The 20,276-nt window shown below is 30.0% G+C and overlaps 1 protein-coding gene across 1 annotated transcript in view; it reads left to right on the forward strand.

Annotated features, from left to right (window-relative positions):
* Nucleotides 1-3,466: 3,466 nt before the first annotated feature.
* Nucleotides 3,467-20,276, forward strand: part of LOC122506491 (RNA-binding protein MEX3B) — a 62,306-nt gene continuing 45,496 nt past the window's right edge. Inside the window, exon 1 of the mRNA XM_043618707.1 lies at nucleotides 3,467-4,373. Coding sequence (XP_043474642.1) covers nucleotides 4,076-4,373 — 298 coding nt within the window. The 5' untranslated portion in view covers nucleotides 3,467-4,075. The remainder of the gene's footprint in view (nucleotides 4,374-20,276) is intronic.

Genomic DNA, 20,276 nt, shown 5'->3' on the forward strand with positions numbered 1-20,276 from the left:
TAAAATAATAAATATATAAGACTACATAGTAAAATATAAAATAATATAAAATGATATAATATAATATCATGTAGTATATTATAGTATAGTATAGTATTATATAGTATAGTACAGTACACAGGAAAAAAAAAGTCTGACTCCGTTTACACCTTAAATTCAGCCCATGTATTTCACATAAGTCTGTCCTTGTTTAATGGGGCTGACTCCGTTTACACCTTAAATTCAGCCTCGAAAACAGGCTAAAAGTAAAACTTTTTTTTTAGTGTGTATAGTATAGTATTGAATACTATACTAATAGTACAATATAGTATAACATAAAATTATCTTATAAAATTATATAGTATAATAGAGCATTTTAATATTTAAAAAAAATTTTTTTTAAAAGTTATATTGTAATACAATATAACAAATACAACTCTTATGCATGTTCATTGTCTAAAGATGCGACTATATATTTTGTACACAAATACAATTAGTGTACAATATATATATCGAAATTGTAGGAACACAAATTTTATATATATATATATCTTTTGTGGTCAAATAGACTTAGATCATGATGAGCAAAATCAAGTAAAGTCGGTATGAAAATGTTATTGAACTCTTGTCGGGCAAACAAAAAAGGCTTGTTTTCAAGGTTGTCTTTTACGATACACAGAAATATTTACTATATACATATACTTCTGATTCAACGAACTCCCAGAGGACAAGTTCAGTGAATTGTAGTAAACTTCATTTCTAATTATCTGACGAAGGAATACATATTGTGACCTTCTTTTATAAGATACAAGTATTTAATTATACGTATATCTATAATACACTAAATTTTATTTTCTCTTTTGTGTGCTAATAATATAAAATCTGCGACATTTTAGAAAATTTATTCTTCATTATTATATATGAAGAAGAAATAATATAAAAAAATAAACATTTTCTAAATCTGAATTTTTGTTAGTAAAATTATTTTTGACGATAATGGTACATTTCACTATATAATAGAAATCTTACTTTCAGTACACTTTTTTCAAAATTATTTCATCCATTTCCAATATCAAATTTCAATTCATAAAAATTCAATTATATAAATTCAATTATCTTTAACTTTAAGAAAAATAGTAGTGGAATATTTTCAACAATTTCAGTGTAAAACCCTTTGAAAATCTAATTATTTTTGAAAATAACCTAAAAAGGCTTCTAATAAAAAAAAACTCGGCAAAATTAGTAAATTTTTGTTATAAAAATAATATTGAATAATTTGAGAGTAACTCATAAAAATTTAGGTATATACTAAATGTATTCATAATATAATAAAAATATAATAAACACGTGGAGAGGTTTTAATCTAATCAGCCTTTCTTGAAGAATGAGAAATAAAGTTAAGAACCGCTGACATTTATCACATCAGCAAAAAAAAAAGACGCATGTGTATCATTCTTAATGAATTTGCAAAAGACGCAGAAGCAGGTGTCTAGCTACACTTATTCGTTACAATAACATACATCTAGTAAGTGTGGTTGTGCGACTATTTTTAAAAATATTAATGCTTTCATTAATTTTTACAAAAAAAAACAACTATCCAAACAATTTATTTATTTATAAATTTCAGTTTATAAATAAATAAATAGTATTAGGATGAAGTTTTTAGACAACGCAGAGTTTTAGTGAGACCAAGAGAAGTTAATTTTGTAAATTCGCATATAAGATACATATATCTTTATATAAAATATTATATATATGTATATATATATATGTATATTTATATATATGTATATTTATATGTATTTATATACATACATATATATTGTGATAATATGCCAATAATGATTTTCAGTTCAAAAGCAGCTTCTGGAACTTTATTCAAAGGACATCGAACTGTGGCTCTTTGCCCGGCCATCACGCACGCGCTTCTCACGATAATTCAACTCCTCTTGTCTTTCTATAAATTTTTCTACAAAAAAAGAGAGAGAGAAAAAATAGATCTTTCAAATTACGCTTAAATATAATATTTTGCATTTTTGAAGTTGAAAGAAGGTATAGTTCAGACTCGAGAAGGAAACAAATGCAAAATTTTGAGGTTAGGATTTTTTTTTAAAAAGAGGCAAATCTATTATACGAAAATTGTTAAGACTATACTATAAGTAATGGACTTGTTTTTAAAACCATATATTGAATAGGACTTTTTATCATTCTTCCATGTATAAAAGTTTTAACATTACCATTTTTCTATTAAAAAGCAACAATTAATACTTAATATCAAATGTTTATTAACTTAAACAGTTACTCAGCTTCTAAACATTACCATTTTTCTATTAAAAAGCAACAATTGATACTTAATCAAATGTTTATTAACTTAAACAGTTAGTTACCATTTTTCTATTAAAAAAGGTGACAATTAATACTTAATCAAATGTTTACTAACTTAAACAGTTACTTAGCTTGTTAACATTACCATTTTTCTATTAAAAAGCAACAATTAATACTTAATCAAATGTTTATTAACTTAAACAGTTAGTTACCATTTTAACATTACCATTTTTCTATTAAAAGTTGATAATTAATACTTAATCAAATGTTCATTAACTTAAACAGTTACTTAGCTTGTCAACATTACCATTTTTCTATTAAAAGACGACAATTAATACTTTACTTTACTTAATTTCATTTGACACAATGGTCTCTCTTCAATGTTGAACCTAGAAAAAGAGGTTAGATAAATAAATTATAAATAAATAAATAAATAATAAGTAAATAATAAATAAATAATATTATTAATAACACTACATACTTACCCATTAAAATCTTAACGATTTTTTCATATCGAGCACCTAAAAAGTCTGTAAATAAAAGGAGATTAAAATAGTATAACATAACCTTAATTATTATGAATGAGAAAAATATCACAAATAGAGTATACTTACAATTGTCAATTATACAGGTTGGTGGCACTTAAAGTTATTCCATTGAAACACTATTTAATTTCAAGTATGTTTATAATTACCATATTTATTAATCCGGAAAAAAATGGTGATCTTCATAGTATTCGACTGCTTGTTTAGATGAACCACTGCTGAGAATGACCCTGTACTGAAAAACATAAATCAGTATTATTTCTATCAAAAAATAATTAAAATACTTACCTTAGAATTAATTAACTTAGAATTAATACTTACAATGTGTGAAATTTTTACTAATCACAAAAACTTGGCGCGTTAATAATAAGAAAAAAAAAGGGAGGGAAAAACTTTTTTTTTACCCAAAAAAAAAACACAAGCCTCCCCTATGGATGCATGCCTGCGAAAAAGCAAAGAGGACGAGGAACTTGCGCCGAAGAAGCACGAGACAAAACGATTACAACCGAATGTAGTCACGAATTATTTGGTGGGGAAAGTTGGCGCGCACCAATGGGAGCCTTGGAAACCCGGCGTCCGGCACATGGATTGCCGGTCGAGCCGCCGCAGTCCGCAGTTAGTCGCAGTGGTATACGAGTGTTAAGAGTAGTTGTACGCGTTTCCCAAAGTAAAGCTTTTAGTCGCGCGACACTGCTTCAGTCAGTCGTTGACGAAGCCAACGTAATCATATTGCACAATAAAATATAAAGTAATATAACTAAAAACAAAAAATTTTATTGTCACTATAAAAACAAAATACACTCGCGATTTAATTGTTGGAAAAATTAAACAAGCGGCAACAAAACGAGTCTTTGAACACATAGGACGACACTGTTTTTTCAATAAAACAGAGAAGAAAAATTTTTTCATCTTTTTTGTGAAAAGGACGCCGCACTGTGTACTTCATTCCCGGAAAAAATAAATAGTTATTACTCGAGATAAAAAAAAAGGTGGTGAATTAATTTATTTTTATACATAAAAAAGTGCATCGCTTTTTCTACGTGATTTCTCGAAAAATTTCCTGAGGAAATCATTTTTGAACAGAAAAATCTCTATCTCTCTCTCTATCTCAGATTGTGTAGAAAACGTCTCTTGAAGTTTTTTTCGGTGGAAAAGTGTTTTTAATTTCTCTCGAGAAAAATTATTTTTTTTGGTTTAATTCTCGATAAAGAGTAAAGTAAAGAAAAATGCCGACAAGTTTATTCAGCGAAATGGACCGCGGTTCAAATGGTACGGGTGCCGGCTCATTGGAAGAGCAAAGAGCACTGCAACTTGCCTTTGAACTTTCAATGCTTGGACTTGAAGGTACTGGATGTCCAGGATCGGGAAGCGGAACCGGAAGTGGCTCGCCAAATGATCCAGATGCCATGCAAACAACTCCAACTAATGTCTTTGAGGAGGCACGTTCGAAAAAAAGCCAGAACATGACTGAATGCGTGCCGGTGCCAAGCAGCGAGCACGTGGCCGAAATTGTCGGCAGACAAGGTAAGAGAACAAAAATCTACTCCTAGAACTATAAAAAATGAAAACTTCCTATTTTAAATTCTCAAATTTTCGATTTTTCAATTATCAATTTTTCAAATTTTCAAAGTTTCACTATTTCTCTACAAATATTTGGGGAAAATTTTGTTTGAACAAGTTGCGCAACACTCCTGTAAACAGTATATCAGACACTGTATATTAACGGTCGTTTTATTTATTTTAACTACTATTATTATTTCCCCTCAAAAACAAAATTATATTTTTCCCAATATTTTCATTTTCTTATTTTCACTTTCAATTAGGATTTTCAATTTTGTCTTTTCAATTTCGTAAATTTTCTTCACTTTTCTTATTTTTCCTCGTGTAACAAAATAAAAAAATTTCTAGGTTATGTTACTTCTTTGTTTCTCTATTTTCAAGTCGAAAAGAAAAAGAGCGATAAATTTCGAGAAATGATTCAATTAAAATCTCATATTCATATTAACTGATAAAACGTCTCTTGGAATCGAATATTAGATCCTAAATGTAAACTGAGAAATAAAAGTTTTTAAAACGCTGAATAAGGACGAGGACTCTGCGAATTGTCGGACTGTTGGTTACAATAAATATATATACAAAGTGGTGATTAGATAATAGAAAACCAAACTAGTTTTTTTTCTCGAATTTTTCGAATTCCCACGCTTTAAAAAAAAAAATAAATATCTGGGCAAAAAAAAAGAAGAAAATTTCTAATATTTCTAATGACGAAAGGTCACGTACTTTACCAACTGAGAATATACAAAACTCTAGATTGAAACTTGTCACTTCCGTTTGTCCGACTATTTTCCTCACTATTTTACATAACAATCAACTTTAGCAGAAAAAATTTTTGCTTTGCGAAAAAAAATTGCAAAAGTTGAAATAAAAAAAGAAAGAAAATCGAAAGTAAAATTAATTTTATAATATTTTGTTTCCTATTTGGTATATAAAACTTGTATTTTTGTGACTAAACCGATGAGGGCGATGACTCGTAACCTTGATCAGTGTCTATGTGTAAGTATATTCTTTTCCAAGAAATAAAATTCAGTTTAGAATTTAGTTTTAATCTAAAAATAGTATTTTTCAGTCATAATTTTCTAGAGTATTTTTTATATTATTTTAGTTATAAATTATAATTATTAATTTTCGTTTATTCGATTTCGTTAAGAAATTAGAAAGCTAATGGCTAAAATTATAAAGTTAATAATCACTTTGATATTCTATAATATAAAGAATTTACCGAACGAAATAAATATTGGATCTTATTCTGTATTTTATTCAGAATTTTTTCCATCAAAATCCTTTTTTTTCTTCCGAAAGTAGTGTAGACGTACCTTTATTGGCGAAATTCCCTTGATCTGACATTAATGTAAAACATAACCTCTTGAAGTCATTTTAAGGGCAAAAAAATGTAAAAAAAAATTGCAAATTGATTACAATTTTTGGACGAGAAAATCTTATGATAAATTAGAAATAAATAGGGTCTAAGTCTAATGAAAAAAAAAAAATTGTGAAAGATAAGTCACTCGGTAAAAACACGTGTCTTCGTTTATTGAAAAGTTTGTCTGATTAATTATAAAAACTTTTCCTTGTCTCAATGATGGCCTTGTAAGATGCCTTCGTTTAGAGGTTATGTTTGTCTTTTATATTTAAATAGTGAAAAATTATATTTTTTTATATTTATAAGATTTTTTCGCTATTTTTATGGTTCGGCTTTGGGTCTCGTAAGGTGCCTTCATTTAGAGGTTATGTTTGATTTTTTATTTAAGAAATCGAAAAATATTCATAAATTTTAGTTAATTTTTAAATTTATGAATTTTTTTCTACTTTTATAGTTAAGAATTATAGACCCAGTAAGATGCCTTCATTTAGAGGATTTAATAGTTTTAAACAATTCGTATTTATTTTAAAATTTCGCACTTATTTTAAAAAGTAGGTACATACTTGAAAAAGAAAAATATATTAATATTAAAACTATGTAGTTATTTTAAAAAGTACGTCATTATTTTAAAATTACGCATTTATTTTAAAAAATACGTATTTATTTTAAAATTACGTACTCATTGCCTATTTATTTAAAAAAAAATATACATAATTTTACCAAAAAAAAAAAAACGATCAGAATGCGTAGGGATAGAAATTTAAGTTCATTATCATATTATGACTTAAGTATGCGAACGCGACAACGATGAAAGTAATTATTCATTATGAAACATTGAATTTGCACAGCGATTAAATCTTGTATATAGTCGTTCACAGAAAGGCGAAACATACGATTTTGGGTTAGGAAATAAGCGCCATCGACACGTGGCCGGCACATAATTTTTTTTTCTTCTATCCTCCTCTCTTCTTTTTTTTTCCTTTAGAGAATTTCAAACTCTGCTCTGACCATAATTCAACATTTATAATTCTCTGAATTTCTTTATTCGGTTCGAAAAATACGTGTGTCTTCTTTTCTGACAATATTTTCGTATATCCATTGAAATTAAAAATTCACTATTATAAGTTTTTTCTCTCTCTCTCTCACTCTCTTGTCTTCATTTTCTTAAGTAATCCGCTCCTGATCAGAATTCTAATGCTTCCAGGGACGTGACCTTATGGACCTTGAACGAAAAATTATTTTTATATCCAATTTAAGAGAACGTGAATTAATAGAAAATGGAGAAGTTGTCTTAGTGGCCAGGCTTTGACTAACGAGGGGTATTTTTTAAATTTTTGTCTTGAAAATTAGAAATTTGAGAATTCGGGGGGAAAATTTTTGCCAAGAAGTATGAAATTGTGGGGAAAATAATGGTCCGTTTACAATTTTTTCGTTTTTTTTGGGATCTAAAATGAGAAAATAATGGTCCGTTTACAATTTTTTGAACTGAAATGAGAAAATAATGGTCCGTTTACAATTTTTTCGTTTTTTGAACTAAAATTATTTACCCTACGTTAATTATAATGATATTTAAATTGTTTTTCGTATTTTCCTTAATGTTTATAAAATTTAAGGACCGGGTTAGTTTTTTAAAATAAAAAGTATTTTTCCAGTAAATATAACTTGGTTTGTATTATAGTGAAAAATATAAGTTCGAAAATATATATATATATATATCTTTAGAGTGTGAAGCTCGATTACGCGTGCCATTGACCAATCACGTCACGTTCGTTCGTCTCTGTCACATCCGGTCGTTTCGCGAAACAATTTTTTTCTTATCCTTCCTTTCTAATTTTCAAAATTCAAATCTCAAATCCCAGTCACACATAAGTTGGTGAGGTTCAAAGCCAACGAGTCGGTTCGACCTTGGACAACAATCTCGCTAAAGAGAGATACTTTTTCATTTGATAAATTTAACATCGAGAGAGGAGGAGTAGGAGGTGAATAACCTCCTTTCTTACAACATTGCTCAAACTTTTGTGTTATTCTTCCGCAATTTTTACAGCTGTTGCAATTTTTTTTACTTTTCGTTTCCTAATATTTCGTTTCCTATATACTAACAAAAAGCAAGATTTATTAGCGAAGAAAAAATTTTGATTCGATGGTTAATTTGAAAATTTCAAATTTAAAAATTTCATATTTTAAAATTTGATATTTCAAATTTCGAATTTTAAATTCTTAGGAAAGAAAGAAAAAAAAAGGGAGAAAGAGAAAAAGAAGATTGCTTTAGTGATTTTGCTTCGGAAGGAGGTCAAGTTAATTTTGAGAGTCGGTATCGATTGAAGAAATAGGTGCGAAGCCGAAGGAATAAGGAGGTTGCGACTACTAAACGAGCTGAACAAATCGGGTGGCTAATATTTACAGTCAAATGGCAAATAGTTTTTTTTTTAGAAAATTCTGTGTTCTGATTTTCGTTCGATTCTTCTTTTTAAAACATTTCTGCTAATTTGAGCAAATTAAAATTTTCTAATAGAATATAGTTGCGATTTTTACCCATTCAAGTGCAAAAATGCAACCAGAACCGCTTTTACATACAATATCTTCCTGAAGTTAGCATCAAAAACTAATATTTAAGAATCAAAATTTTATCAATTTCTCCATTTTTAACTTGAAAGCTTCGAAAAGTAGGTATTTTTTAAAAATTCTTGTCGGAAAAATAGCGAATTAACTAAAGAGTTGATCTGTATACATACAGAATCTGTATACATACATACAACTCTTTAGTTAATTTGCTAGTTTTCCAAATGTTTCTTTTCGGGGGCTTATAGTAGAAAGTGTTTCTTGAATTGAAGAATTAAAATGACGGAAGGGGTGAAGCATTGTGTAGGAACCTTTTTCTTATATACGAGTCGAAAACCAGTTTGACATATTCAGCATTATGAATCATTGGCATGGCACACACACACACAAAAGATTCTTAGCGCCGTTCGCGTATGATTCTAATACACTAACACAACTTTTTAATGCGCCTTATCGATTCAAGTTTATAAATGTATAAAATATATGTGAATTGTTTCGCAATACAGGCTCAAAACCCTTATTTTTTCACACGATCCCAGGGAGAGGAATGTTCTCCAAATACTTGCTTTCCTTTTGTAGAATTTTAAATTCTTATCCTCTTTTAGGCATTTTTAGGGGTTCTTAGCCCCTAATAAGTCTCTTATTACCTCTTTTGCACCTTTTGGGGGTTCTTACCCCTAATAAGTCTCTTTTTTACCTCTTTTGCCCCTTTTTAGGGATTCTTACCCCTAATAAGTCTCTTTTTACCTCTTTTGCCCCTTTTTAGAGGTTCTTACCCCTAATAAGTCTCTTCTTACCCATTTTGCTCCTTTTTAGAGGTTCTTACCCCTAATAAGTCTCTTATTACCCATTTTGCCAGTTTTTAGCCGTAAAAACCCATTTTACCCCTAAAAAGGCGCAAAAGTGTAAAAGAAGACTTAGTTTTGGAACAAATTCTAAAATTTGATTATAGAAAAGCTTTTGTGTAAAAATGTATAACGTGGAATCTTAACAGATGGGAAAATTGAAGAATTGAGAAGTGAGATAAGAAATGCTTCTTTTTTTTTGGCTGTAGAATGACATAATGGTGTGGCGAACTAGTAATGAATTTGAATGAGTTTGATACGCTCTTCTATTATGAGGATGTGGCCATTTGTTGGAAGTATATTATTTTCTCTCTCTGTTTTGTTAAAATACACTTGTGGGTCTTGAGGCCTCTCTCTCTCTCTCTCTCTCTCTCTCTCTCTCTCTCTCTCTCTCTCTCTCTCTCTCTCTCTCTCTCTCTCTCTCTCTCTCTCTTTCTATCGAACCGGAAGATGTAATGAGCGCCTCTGTCGCCCAGACTACTCGCCATGCCGGCTGCTGGACGATGACGTTACTTTGGAAATATCACGAGCACTTATCGAAGTTGTTAAATCATCGGAGTGAACCGAGTGGAATATCTCGTCGACCTTGACGTCCCTCCGGAAACCCAGAGGATGTCTTAGAAAATTTTTTCTCAACTTTATATATTTTAAACTATAAGACTAAATGTTAAAGTAATTTAAGATTTTTAAATTTTTGATGCACTTCACTTCTGGGTTGGGTTCGTCGTTTTAAGTTTAGTTTAGACTCGTTTTTTTCGGCGAGAAGTTTTTTGAGATAAAAGAAGCCTAAAGTTTAGGCCTAATGACAAATTTTTAAAAATATTAAGAACCATGAGGCCTAAACCTAAAGTTTTATCCTAAAGTCTAAGCCTAACGTCAAATTTTTAAAAATACTAAGAACCATGAGGCCTAAACCTTAAGTTTTAGCCTAAAGTCTAAGCCTAATAACAAATTTAAAAAAAAAACTGATTAACAAGAGGCCTAAAGTCTAAGGCTACAGTCAAATTTAAAAAAAAAATTAATATGAAGCCTAAACCTAAAGTTTAAGCCTAAATTCGAATTTTGTAAAAACAATCTAAACGGATCAAAATGTTGTCGTAACAATGTAATAGTGTATGTTCTCTCTTTCTCCCCGGGGTGTTGTGTTATAAATAGAAAATTACACATATAGACAGATTGCTATGGCCTTAAAGTCAAACTATAGCCTCATGTGCTCGAGTGAACGAACTTTAGAGCTTTATGGACAATCTTTACACTTGTCAATGATAATCTCCAAGCATTTTCCCCTGTACTTTCCTTCCCCACGAGGAAATAGGAATTACAAAAATTTACAATTCACTGTTTCAAAATAGTATCAAATTCGCAAAAAATGTATCCAAACCCAATTTTTTGGTAGCAATTTAATGCAATTAATTTTATTCTTTCGAGACAATTGAGAAATTTTAACTCAAAGGTTTCGATCATTTTTGGCTTTTTTAGACCCTAGGTGTCTTAATACCCAGGGCCTAAAAAGTCCTGGGTGTCTTGAAAAAACCCAAAAATGATCGAAAATTTAAATTTGAAAACAATGTAAATTTTAGCCGATTGTCTGCATTTGTTTGAGACTAGTCTCAGCAGAGAGAAAACTGACGCTTGGCTGCAGACTGAGACACACCGTAAACGATTTACGTATACACGTCACCAATTGCAATGAGTACAGGACTCGGTAGTCGTTATTGTGCTATGCATGAGACGACGAGTGGGTGGCATGGCTGCCTGGTTTCTCCTTCTCTTTCTCTTATGAAATTTTCAATTCTTTCAACATCACCCTCTCGAGCAAACTCTCTTTATAATCAAAGATTGTCACTATCTTTTTCGTCGCGTATAAGAAAAAAAAAAAGAAATATTAAGATTTGATGAGAACAATGAATTTAGAATATCAGGCGATATTTTTTTGTGGTTTTGCAATACATTTTATAAGTGTAAGCACTGGGAAACACTTTATCAGTATAAAGTCAGGCGCGAATCTAGTTCCCAAGAAATGAGGTGACCACTATTTCTCAAAAATGGAGGAATTTTAACCAAAAGTGTTTGAAGTGTTTTCAAGTTTTAAACTGAAAATATTATTCGAAACATGAGTTTCGACTCACTTTGAAAATTTGTATATTTTTTTTGAAAAATTTAGTCTTTAAATTCCCTTGGATGAGAATTTGGTAAGAGAAAACTGACCTAGACAAGTTGCGAGGTTGAGTGATTTGCTTTCCTTCCAGAGGAGCTTTTATAAATTTTCAAAAGAGTTTGAAAATTGATGAGACTTCGATAATATAATTGAAAATAAGGTTTCGTTTGGAAATTTTTTTTCTTCTTTTTTCCCAACAATTCGTTTCGAAAAATAAGAGGCTCGATGCGTATACATTTCTTTTGTGTCACTACGTTTGAAAACGAGGCCATTGCGCACGAAAGGTGGAAACTTCCGGTTCTTTAGGGTTCTCAGGAGTTTTTGACTGAAACCGTCTGTCTCTCTCTCTCTCCTCTTTTCTTCGCGCAATACCACAAAATTTGACCGCAAAAATTAAGAATTTCCTGTCCAGGAAATTGACTTGAATGGAAAAATTGTATTTGTGTGAATGTGTGTTTTTAAAGAAACATTTCTATGTGTCTCTTGTTTTTATTATTATTCTCGATATGAGAAGGTACATAATTTGCGGAAGATCCTTAAAAAAAAGATCTTTTAAAAAATCTTTGAAAATAACTTTGAAAATAAGTCTTGTTTTAAACCTATTGCTTGACTAAAACATTACTCGAAATATTTTCTAAATTTCTGATTAGAAAATTGATTTTAAGACCTCACATTGTCTTATATTTTGAATTTAAGCCCAAAAATGAGTTGAATTTAAGAAACCACAGGTTTTAAGTGAGTAAGTACTGTTAGTACTTTAAGACTTTGTGGAAAATTATAACTTAGCGTCGACGCTACATTAGGGACCTGTTTTTATTAAAAATTTTTTTTTTAAATTGAATTTTTTAAAAAAAGATTTTTGAGTGAAAACTGAAAAGATCGACGAGGAGCGGTTTGGGTCTTTGTTGGTTACCGAACTGCAGCTGCCTGTTTTGGGGCCTCTCTTTCCGTTCTCATGCACGAAACTAAAATCGAGCCTCTCTCGACCCTCGTTGAGAGAAACCATTGGCGGTGTTCGCTTCGGACGAGGACAGAAGGAGAGCATGATAAAGAGAAGGAAGAGGAGAAAAAAGAGAGAGAAGGAGAGAGAGAGAGTAAGACAGAAAGAGAAAAAGAAAGAGAGAGTAAGAGAGAAACAGAATAAGAGAGTAAAAGAGAAAGAGAGAGAGTGAGCTAGTAATATGGACTTCTCACGTTGAGAAAATTCCCGCCCATGGAATTGCGTTAACGCGCGGGAACTTTGCCGATTGAGAGTCACTGTCAAAAACGTGCTTCTCTCGCCTAGCAGATGTTTACGGCAAGAGCGAGATTCTTTAAATGAGCACTTTTTCCCTTTTTATTTATTCTGTCTGACATGTGCACCGTCAACCCACCCCGATTTGCGCTCTTTCGCATCTCCAGTTTCCGGACTAAATTTCGTTTCATTGAAAAAAGTTTTTTTTTTCTTCATTTCCCTCTTTCTTCACTGAAATTTTGCAAAAGAAGTCTTAAACTTATACTGAAGAAAGGGCAGTAATGTGGAAAAATTTAAATATTTCTCTTCGTTTCCCTCTTTCTTCATTGAAATTTTGCAAAAGAAGTCTAAAACTCACTGAAGAAAGGGCTGCAATGTGGAAAAATTTAAATATTACTTTTTCTCTTTCTTCACTGAAATTTTGCAAAAGAAGTCTAAAATTTGCTGAAGAAAGGGCCGTAATGTAGAAACATTTTAATATTTTTCTTCATTTCGCTCTTTCTTCACTGAAATTTTGCAAAAGAAGAAAAAAACTCACTGAAGAAAGGGCTATAATGTGGAAAAATATAAATATTCTTCGTTTCCCTCTTTCTTCACTGAAATTTTGCAAAAAGAAGTCTATAAAACTCACTGAAGAAATGGCTGTAATGTGAAAAAATTGAAATATGTTTCTTCATTTCTCTCTTTCTTCACTAAAATTTTGCAAAAAAGAAGTCCAAAATGTATACTGAAGAAATGTCTGTAAAGTGGAAAAATTTAAATATTTAAAAAATTTAGTATTATAAATCATTTTGAAATCACTGTTAATTTGAAAGTATCAAATTTTCAACTAAGTAGTATAAAAAATTAAGCCAAATTTGTTGTGTCATTTTGATCCAATTTGATATGAATTTAATCCAATTTGGTATCAATTTGATCCAAATTAGTATCAAATTTGACACTTTTAAGGAAAAAAAAACTACTTTAAAGTAAAAGTCTTGTGGTTAAGAGAGACCTGACGTTTATTTTAAATTGTTTTAAGCCTTATTTTTATTATACGACAGTTGGAATAATTCTCCAAAAAGAAGTTTTTGACTTGAATGGGAATTTATAAAAATCAAGTTGCAAACTTTTAATCTGATTTATAAAATTTTACGAAATAAAAAGTTTTTTTTTCGTGAAAAAACAACTATTTAGAGATAATATATATAATGAGGCATTACAGTTGAACAGCTAGTTTCTTGCTTCCTTAAAGCGACTCGAGTACTAAAATAGTAAACCCTCTCACGTGCCCCTTTTAAAATAGCAACACACTTGCGTTGTCTTTGAGAGAGTAAATCGTAACTGAAACGATAGTCGAATTTTCGTGAAATAAATTGTTTTTTTTTATTAAATTTCGTCATTTTTAAAATTTTATTCATTTTTTAGTTATTTATAAATTAACTCCTTAATAATCTTTAACTTTTTAAGAATCTTTAACTCCTTATTAATCTTTAAATTCTTTATTTTGATTTAAATTTTTTTGTACCTTTTGTTTCCGTTTTCGTTTCGTCAAAAAAATTTTTGATTAAACTAACATTTAGAGATATATAAAGATGGCAAAAATAGAAAAGTGAATATATAGAAGTTGACCTTGAATTTGAAAGTTTCGAGTATGTTGGGGATTCTCTCTCTCTTTCTCTCTCTGTGGTTTTATAAATTGTCATATTTGAAGAAAGTATTATATTACATTCCTGGATGAGTGTGTGACATCCGTTATTATTGCGTTCATTAGAACCAAAGAGGCGAGGGTCAAACAGAAACGTACGTTTGTTTCTCTCTCAATCGTTTTTCAAGTCACTTGAACGTTAATATTCTCGATTAAGTGACTCGTGTCTGTCTATTTTATTATTTATCAAAAAAAAAACGAATTTCATATTAGGAAGTTTTTGAATTTGCAATTTTTTACTGCTTTTTATCATTCATACATATATTTTCTGTTTATCGTAGTATTTCATCTAATTTCTAATAGTTTCGATAAGTTTCCAATAGTTTCAAATAGTTTTAAACTATTTTAGATAGTTTTAAATAATTTTTAGTTTCAGATATTCCATAGAAAGTTTTCGGTCGTAAAAATATAAAATATACCTGCAAATGCATTGTTTCACGCTGTATAAAAATTTTGCCCTCCTGGAATTTCGTCCCAGGCCAATAAGCTTGATTTTTGTTGGGAGCAAAGTCTTGAGTAAACAAAACGAAAGAAAAGGATTAATTTCCGAGAAAAGAGTTCCTCTCTCAGGGCCTAAGCGCAAACATAAAAAAAGTCCCTGGTATGGACCAAAGAGTCTGCGGATACAAAAAGACCAAAAACTTTGGACTCTCAGACGCTCAGGACCCCTCCTAATTCTTCTCCATCCTCGAGGAAGGTATATATTGTCAAATGAATCTCGATATCGAAAATCAGAGAATAAGATAAAATATGTCTTCTTTTAAGCCTGATTTTTTTACTTTTAAAAAAGACTTACATTTCCAAATAGAATTTCGTAGAAAAAGTAGAATTTCCCCTTAATATTGAATTTCTACTTTGGAAACTGATTTTAAGAACTCAAATTTGCTAATTTTTAATCTAAACCCAAAAATGGGTTGAATTTTAATAAAAAAAAACAGTTGCAAGTACTTTGAGACTTTGTTAGAAAATAGTGATTGAGAGATTGGTATGGAAAAATATGGGGAAAAAAAATAAGTTCTCTTATGAGATATTCGATATCCAACATCCTCTAGTGACAAGACTGGTAACGTGCCATGAACAAAAGCATTTTCCACTTCCGATGGATTCTCACTTGCAACCGTATACCATTCATCCTTGTCGAGGAAATCCTTTAAAAATACATTTTTTTAATCATCGTCCCACGAAACTTGTTTTTTCGATAGTCTGATTATTTTCATATTCCCTTACATTGTCTCATTATTACTAAAAGTATAATTTAACTATTAACCATTTTTCCCTGATAGAAGTTTCGAATTTTCAAAATTTTAAAATCTGTCTTTGCTATTCATACCGAAAAACATTCGAATATATAAGAAAAATTCAAAATTTCTAGGTCAATGTACCTCTGAGTATTCAAATTAGCGCGCCAATTTCGATCAATGGGGGCTTTCGCGCAGAGCATGCGCACTAGCATTCTAACCTAAAAAGTAACCCCACTTTCTAAAATCTAGTTTCTATTCAATATATTTAAACAATTTGGAATAATTTTAACTTATTTTAAAATTTAATTATTATAATATAATAGGATTAGAAATAATAGAACAGAATAGAATTTAGAAATGGAAAAGAATCAAAATTTTTTTAAAATGAAAATTGTTAAAATTTTGTTTACTCTTTTATTTATATATATTTATATAAATAATTATATCTCGATGGATGAATGTGTATGCGACAATTGACTTGAAATATAAGTGGGTTGAGAGAGTTGGGGAAGGGGGGGGGTGGAGTGGGAGAGAGGGGTTATGAGGTTATTTGCCGGTGCGCGTCGTTGTCCGCAGTGGTGTCCCTCGTCGAGCATCGCACACGAGTATCAGATTATTCGAAGACCACACGTCCCCGGAGGAAGTGGTTCGCAACTCACCCACACGCACTAACGTTTTTCGACGACGCGCCTGCATGCACACCGCCTGACTAACACGCGGGCATATTTTGCGCTTGCGCATTTCTCTCTCTCTCTCTCTCTCTCTCTCTCTCTTGTTCATTCTCTCTCACTTCATTTAGACTATCCGCAGGTCCGCAACGATATCCGACATCTAACTTCCGTTTCAACAATCCAGAGGAAAATGTCTCACATTTTATACATATATTTGTATATATATATATATGTATATATGTGTTTTTGTGCAAAGACTCGCGAAAAACTGGGTCGAAAGGCGTAGAAAGAGAGGAAAAAAAAGGAAAATAGAAGCTCGTTTGCTTACTCTTCTCTTTTCTTTCTTAAATTGTCGCATGTATATAGATATACATTTTTTTGGAACAAAAGAATTGTCTATTTCTTTTGTTTTTAATATTCGTTCGACTTTTCTTTCTTTCTTCTTCTTCTTCATCATCATCATTTTCTGCTATATTGTGTGTTTATGAAGAGATTGAAAAAATTTTATGAAAATAAAATGTTTTAAAAGGCGAAATGCAGTTAAAAACTGTAATACAAGAGATTGAAATTAAAAAAACAATTCGAATATCAAATTTTATTGAACATTTTTATAAATTTTATTCAAAATTTTTAAGTGGTAGTTAGAAGGGTAATTTTTAAGTTAGTACTGAAGAAAGGGCTGTAATGTGAAAAAATTTAAATATTTTTCTTTATTTCACCCTTTCTTCACTGAAATTTTGCTAAAAAGAAGTCTGAAACTTACTGAAGAAAAGGCTGCAATGTGAAAAAATTTAAATATTCTTCACTTAACTCTTTCTTCACTGAAATTTTCCAAAAGAAGTCTAAAACTTACTAAAGAAAGGACTATAATGTGTAAAAATTTAAATATTTTTCTTCATTTCCATCTTTCTTCACTATGTATGAAATTTTGCAAAGGAAGTCTAAAACTTACTGAAGAAAGGGCTGTAATGTGGAAAAATTTTAATATTTTTCTTCATTTCCCTCTTTCTTCACTGAAATTTTCCTAAAAAGAAGTATGAAACTTACTGAAGAAAGGGCTGTAAAGTGAAAGAATTTTAATATTCTTCATTTCCCTCTTTCTTCACTAAAATTTTGCTAAAAAGAAGTCTAAAACTCACTGAAGAAATGGCTGTAATGTGAAAAAATTGAAATATTTTTCTTTATTTTCCTCTTTCTTCACTGAAATTTTGCAAAACAAGTCCAAAACTCACTGAAGAAATAAGGGCTGTAATGTGAAAAAATTTTAATATTCTTCATTTCGAGCTTTCTTCACTGAAATTTTGCAAAAGAAGTCTAAGACTCACTGAAGAAATGGTCGTAATGTGGAAAATTTTTTGATAATTTTAAAATTAATCATTATAAAAGTACAAAAACCCTTTGAAATTCAGTAAAGCGTAAAAGTAAAAGTGAGGTTATGAATAACAGTCCCAACGGTTTTTTTTTTTATAAAAATTTAAGATACTAGAAATAATAAACATCATTATTATAAAATCTCATACATTTAAATAATTAAGAACAAAAAAACCGTGCCAAGGATCACAATATTTTAGAAAACTTTTTTAATACGTTCTTAAACGTCTTGTTTTAAATTAAAATTTATTCAATTTAAAGATGAATAAACATTTTAAAAAAATGTCAACAGCATTAATATTTATAAACTCACAAATCAGAGTAATTTACGTGTGATATTTAATATTTCATTTAGAATTTTCAATGAGGTTTTTGTTTCTAATGTTAATTTTCAATTTACCTTTTTTATAATTTTTTTTTTATGTTTATCATTTTTAGTATTTACTATTATTAATAGTGAAAGTAAAAATTACCAAAAAAGAAAAGGAATATTTCACGAATGTAAAATATTCTAATTTCTATTAATATACAAATATGAAGATTAATTAATTTTAAGATTAAAATTATGAAATTAGAGATTGAAAGATGAAATTATAGATTGAAAGATAAAATTATAAATTGAAAGATGAAATTATGGATTGAAAGTGAAAAAAAAAATGAAAATATTCGTGTATATAAGAGAAAAAGGGAAAAAAAAGTTGCCCGCGCAGGAAGCGGCAGTTATAAAAGTAAAGCCGCACTATGACGTAGGCAACGCGTGTCCTAGGTCAAGTTTCAAGAGTGTGTCTACTCAACCCGTTGCGAGTCCATTTCTTTCTAGTGAAACTCGTTGGCGTTGAACTATTGGTGTATATATGCACTCTTGGTGTTTATGTATAGGTGAGAGAGTATAAACGACACACTATAGTTGACGCAGGCATCCGTGTAAATGCACCTACACAGGGTAACGATCTCAATGTAGGTGATCACTACTGCGCCCGGCACCTTCTATATAACACAATTGCTACTCCATCGTTTATAATACACAAATATATATGTATAGCAGTTTAATAAAAAAAAAAAAACATTTTCATTTTCTTTCGATTTTTTTTTAAATTTTCCTTTTTTTATAAACTTTTTTCCTTTCTTTAAATTTTCTTTTTATAACAAACTTTGCTTTTTTTGAATTTTCTTTTTAAACCCCCTTTCCCTTATTTTAAAATTTTCTTTTTATAACCCCTACCTTTATTTTAAAATTTTTTTTTCTATAACACACCCTTCCATTTTTTAAATTTTCTATTTATAATCCCCTTCCCTTATTTTTATTTACTATTTGGTTAAATTAGCGAAAATTTTTGGTTTCTATTTGATTTACCAAACTGAAATATTTGGTTAATTTATAGCGAAATATTTGCGTATTATTGGTTGATAGTTGATTTACAAACTGAAATATTTGGTTAATTTAGCGAAATATTTTGTTATTCCTGGTAATTATATATGGTTTATTTAGACTGTAAAATTTGGTTAATTTAGCGAAATAATTCAATATTTCTGGTTTATATTTGGTTTACATAAATATTTGGGCATTTCTATCAAATTTTTGGAATATTTAGTTAATATTTGGTTTATTTACTGTATTTCAGCCAAACGTTTGAGTATTTTAGCCACACATTTGGGTATTTTAACCATATATTTGGGTATTTTAACCAAACGTTTGGGTATGTTAACAATATATTTGGGTATTTTAACCAAACATTTGGGTATTTTAACCAAACATTTGGGTATTTTTATTTAAGATTTTGGAGCTTCCACAGAAAATTTGGCTTCCTCTCCCCAAAGTTTGGGTCCCAATGCCAAAAATTTGGCTACTACACCAATTATCAATAAGTTTTCAATCAAATTTCTTTTCCAAGTGCAAAAAAAGCGCATAATTCAGCCTCTTACACTCTCGATTTCAAACAAAGTAAATCTTTCGCCATATAACCAATCAAGAATCAGCCAACTTGAAAATTCAAGCTCGCATACCAATGAATTAACACTTAAAAAAAAAAGAATTAATCTTTGTATACTAATTACACTAATTAGGTACCTATACACTTTCATACATACAATTAATTATATACCGTATTGGCCTCAAAAAATGAACATTAATACCATGATACATTAATATCATTTGGAATGTTTCTTTTTCAATTTCATCATATTCATCACTTTTTTTCTCTCTCTCCCTCCCTTCCTCTCTCTCTCTCTCTTCTGCATTCTTATCTTCTTAAAATGCGTGATTACAAAAATTTCTCGCTCACTTTTCCCAAGGATTCTTTTAATGTTAAAATAATAAAAAAAAACTATATATATATAAAAGCAGTGCGTTTTCTTGTGTTTATTAATCTTTTTACATCCAGATCAATGCTCGAGGCAATATATACTTTAGTCTTTCTAATTTTTCCCTATAGTCCGGATCTTGAGAGAGTAGTAGGATTATAAAAAAAAAAAATGAAATAAATAAATAAAAAAAGAGGATAAAAAATGAAAGAAAGAGAAGCTCACTGGATCGGATGATCGCTTTGCAGATCGCGCGATAGCACGCAACCCTGGTGTGTAATTGGTTGATTGGTCCGCCGTCAAAGTTTTTCTATCCTCTTATATCTCTCGAGGGAGTAATGCGTATACTTTTGCCGTTATTTCCCAAGAATAGGGAGTGAGATATTTTTCTTGACTTTTTTTTTTAAATTATTTTTCACTTAAAGGAAAAATAATCTGTA

This window comes from Leptopilina heterotoma, unplaced genomic scaffold (genome assembly GCF_015476425.1).
Source record: "Leptopilina heterotoma isolate Lh14 unplaced genomic scaffold, ASM1547642v1 Lhet_42, whole genome shotgun sequence".
In the NCBI taxonomy this organism is placed as follows: domain Eukaryota; kingdom Metazoa; phylum Arthropoda; class Insecta; order Hymenoptera; family Figitidae; genus Leptopilina; species Leptopilina heterotoma.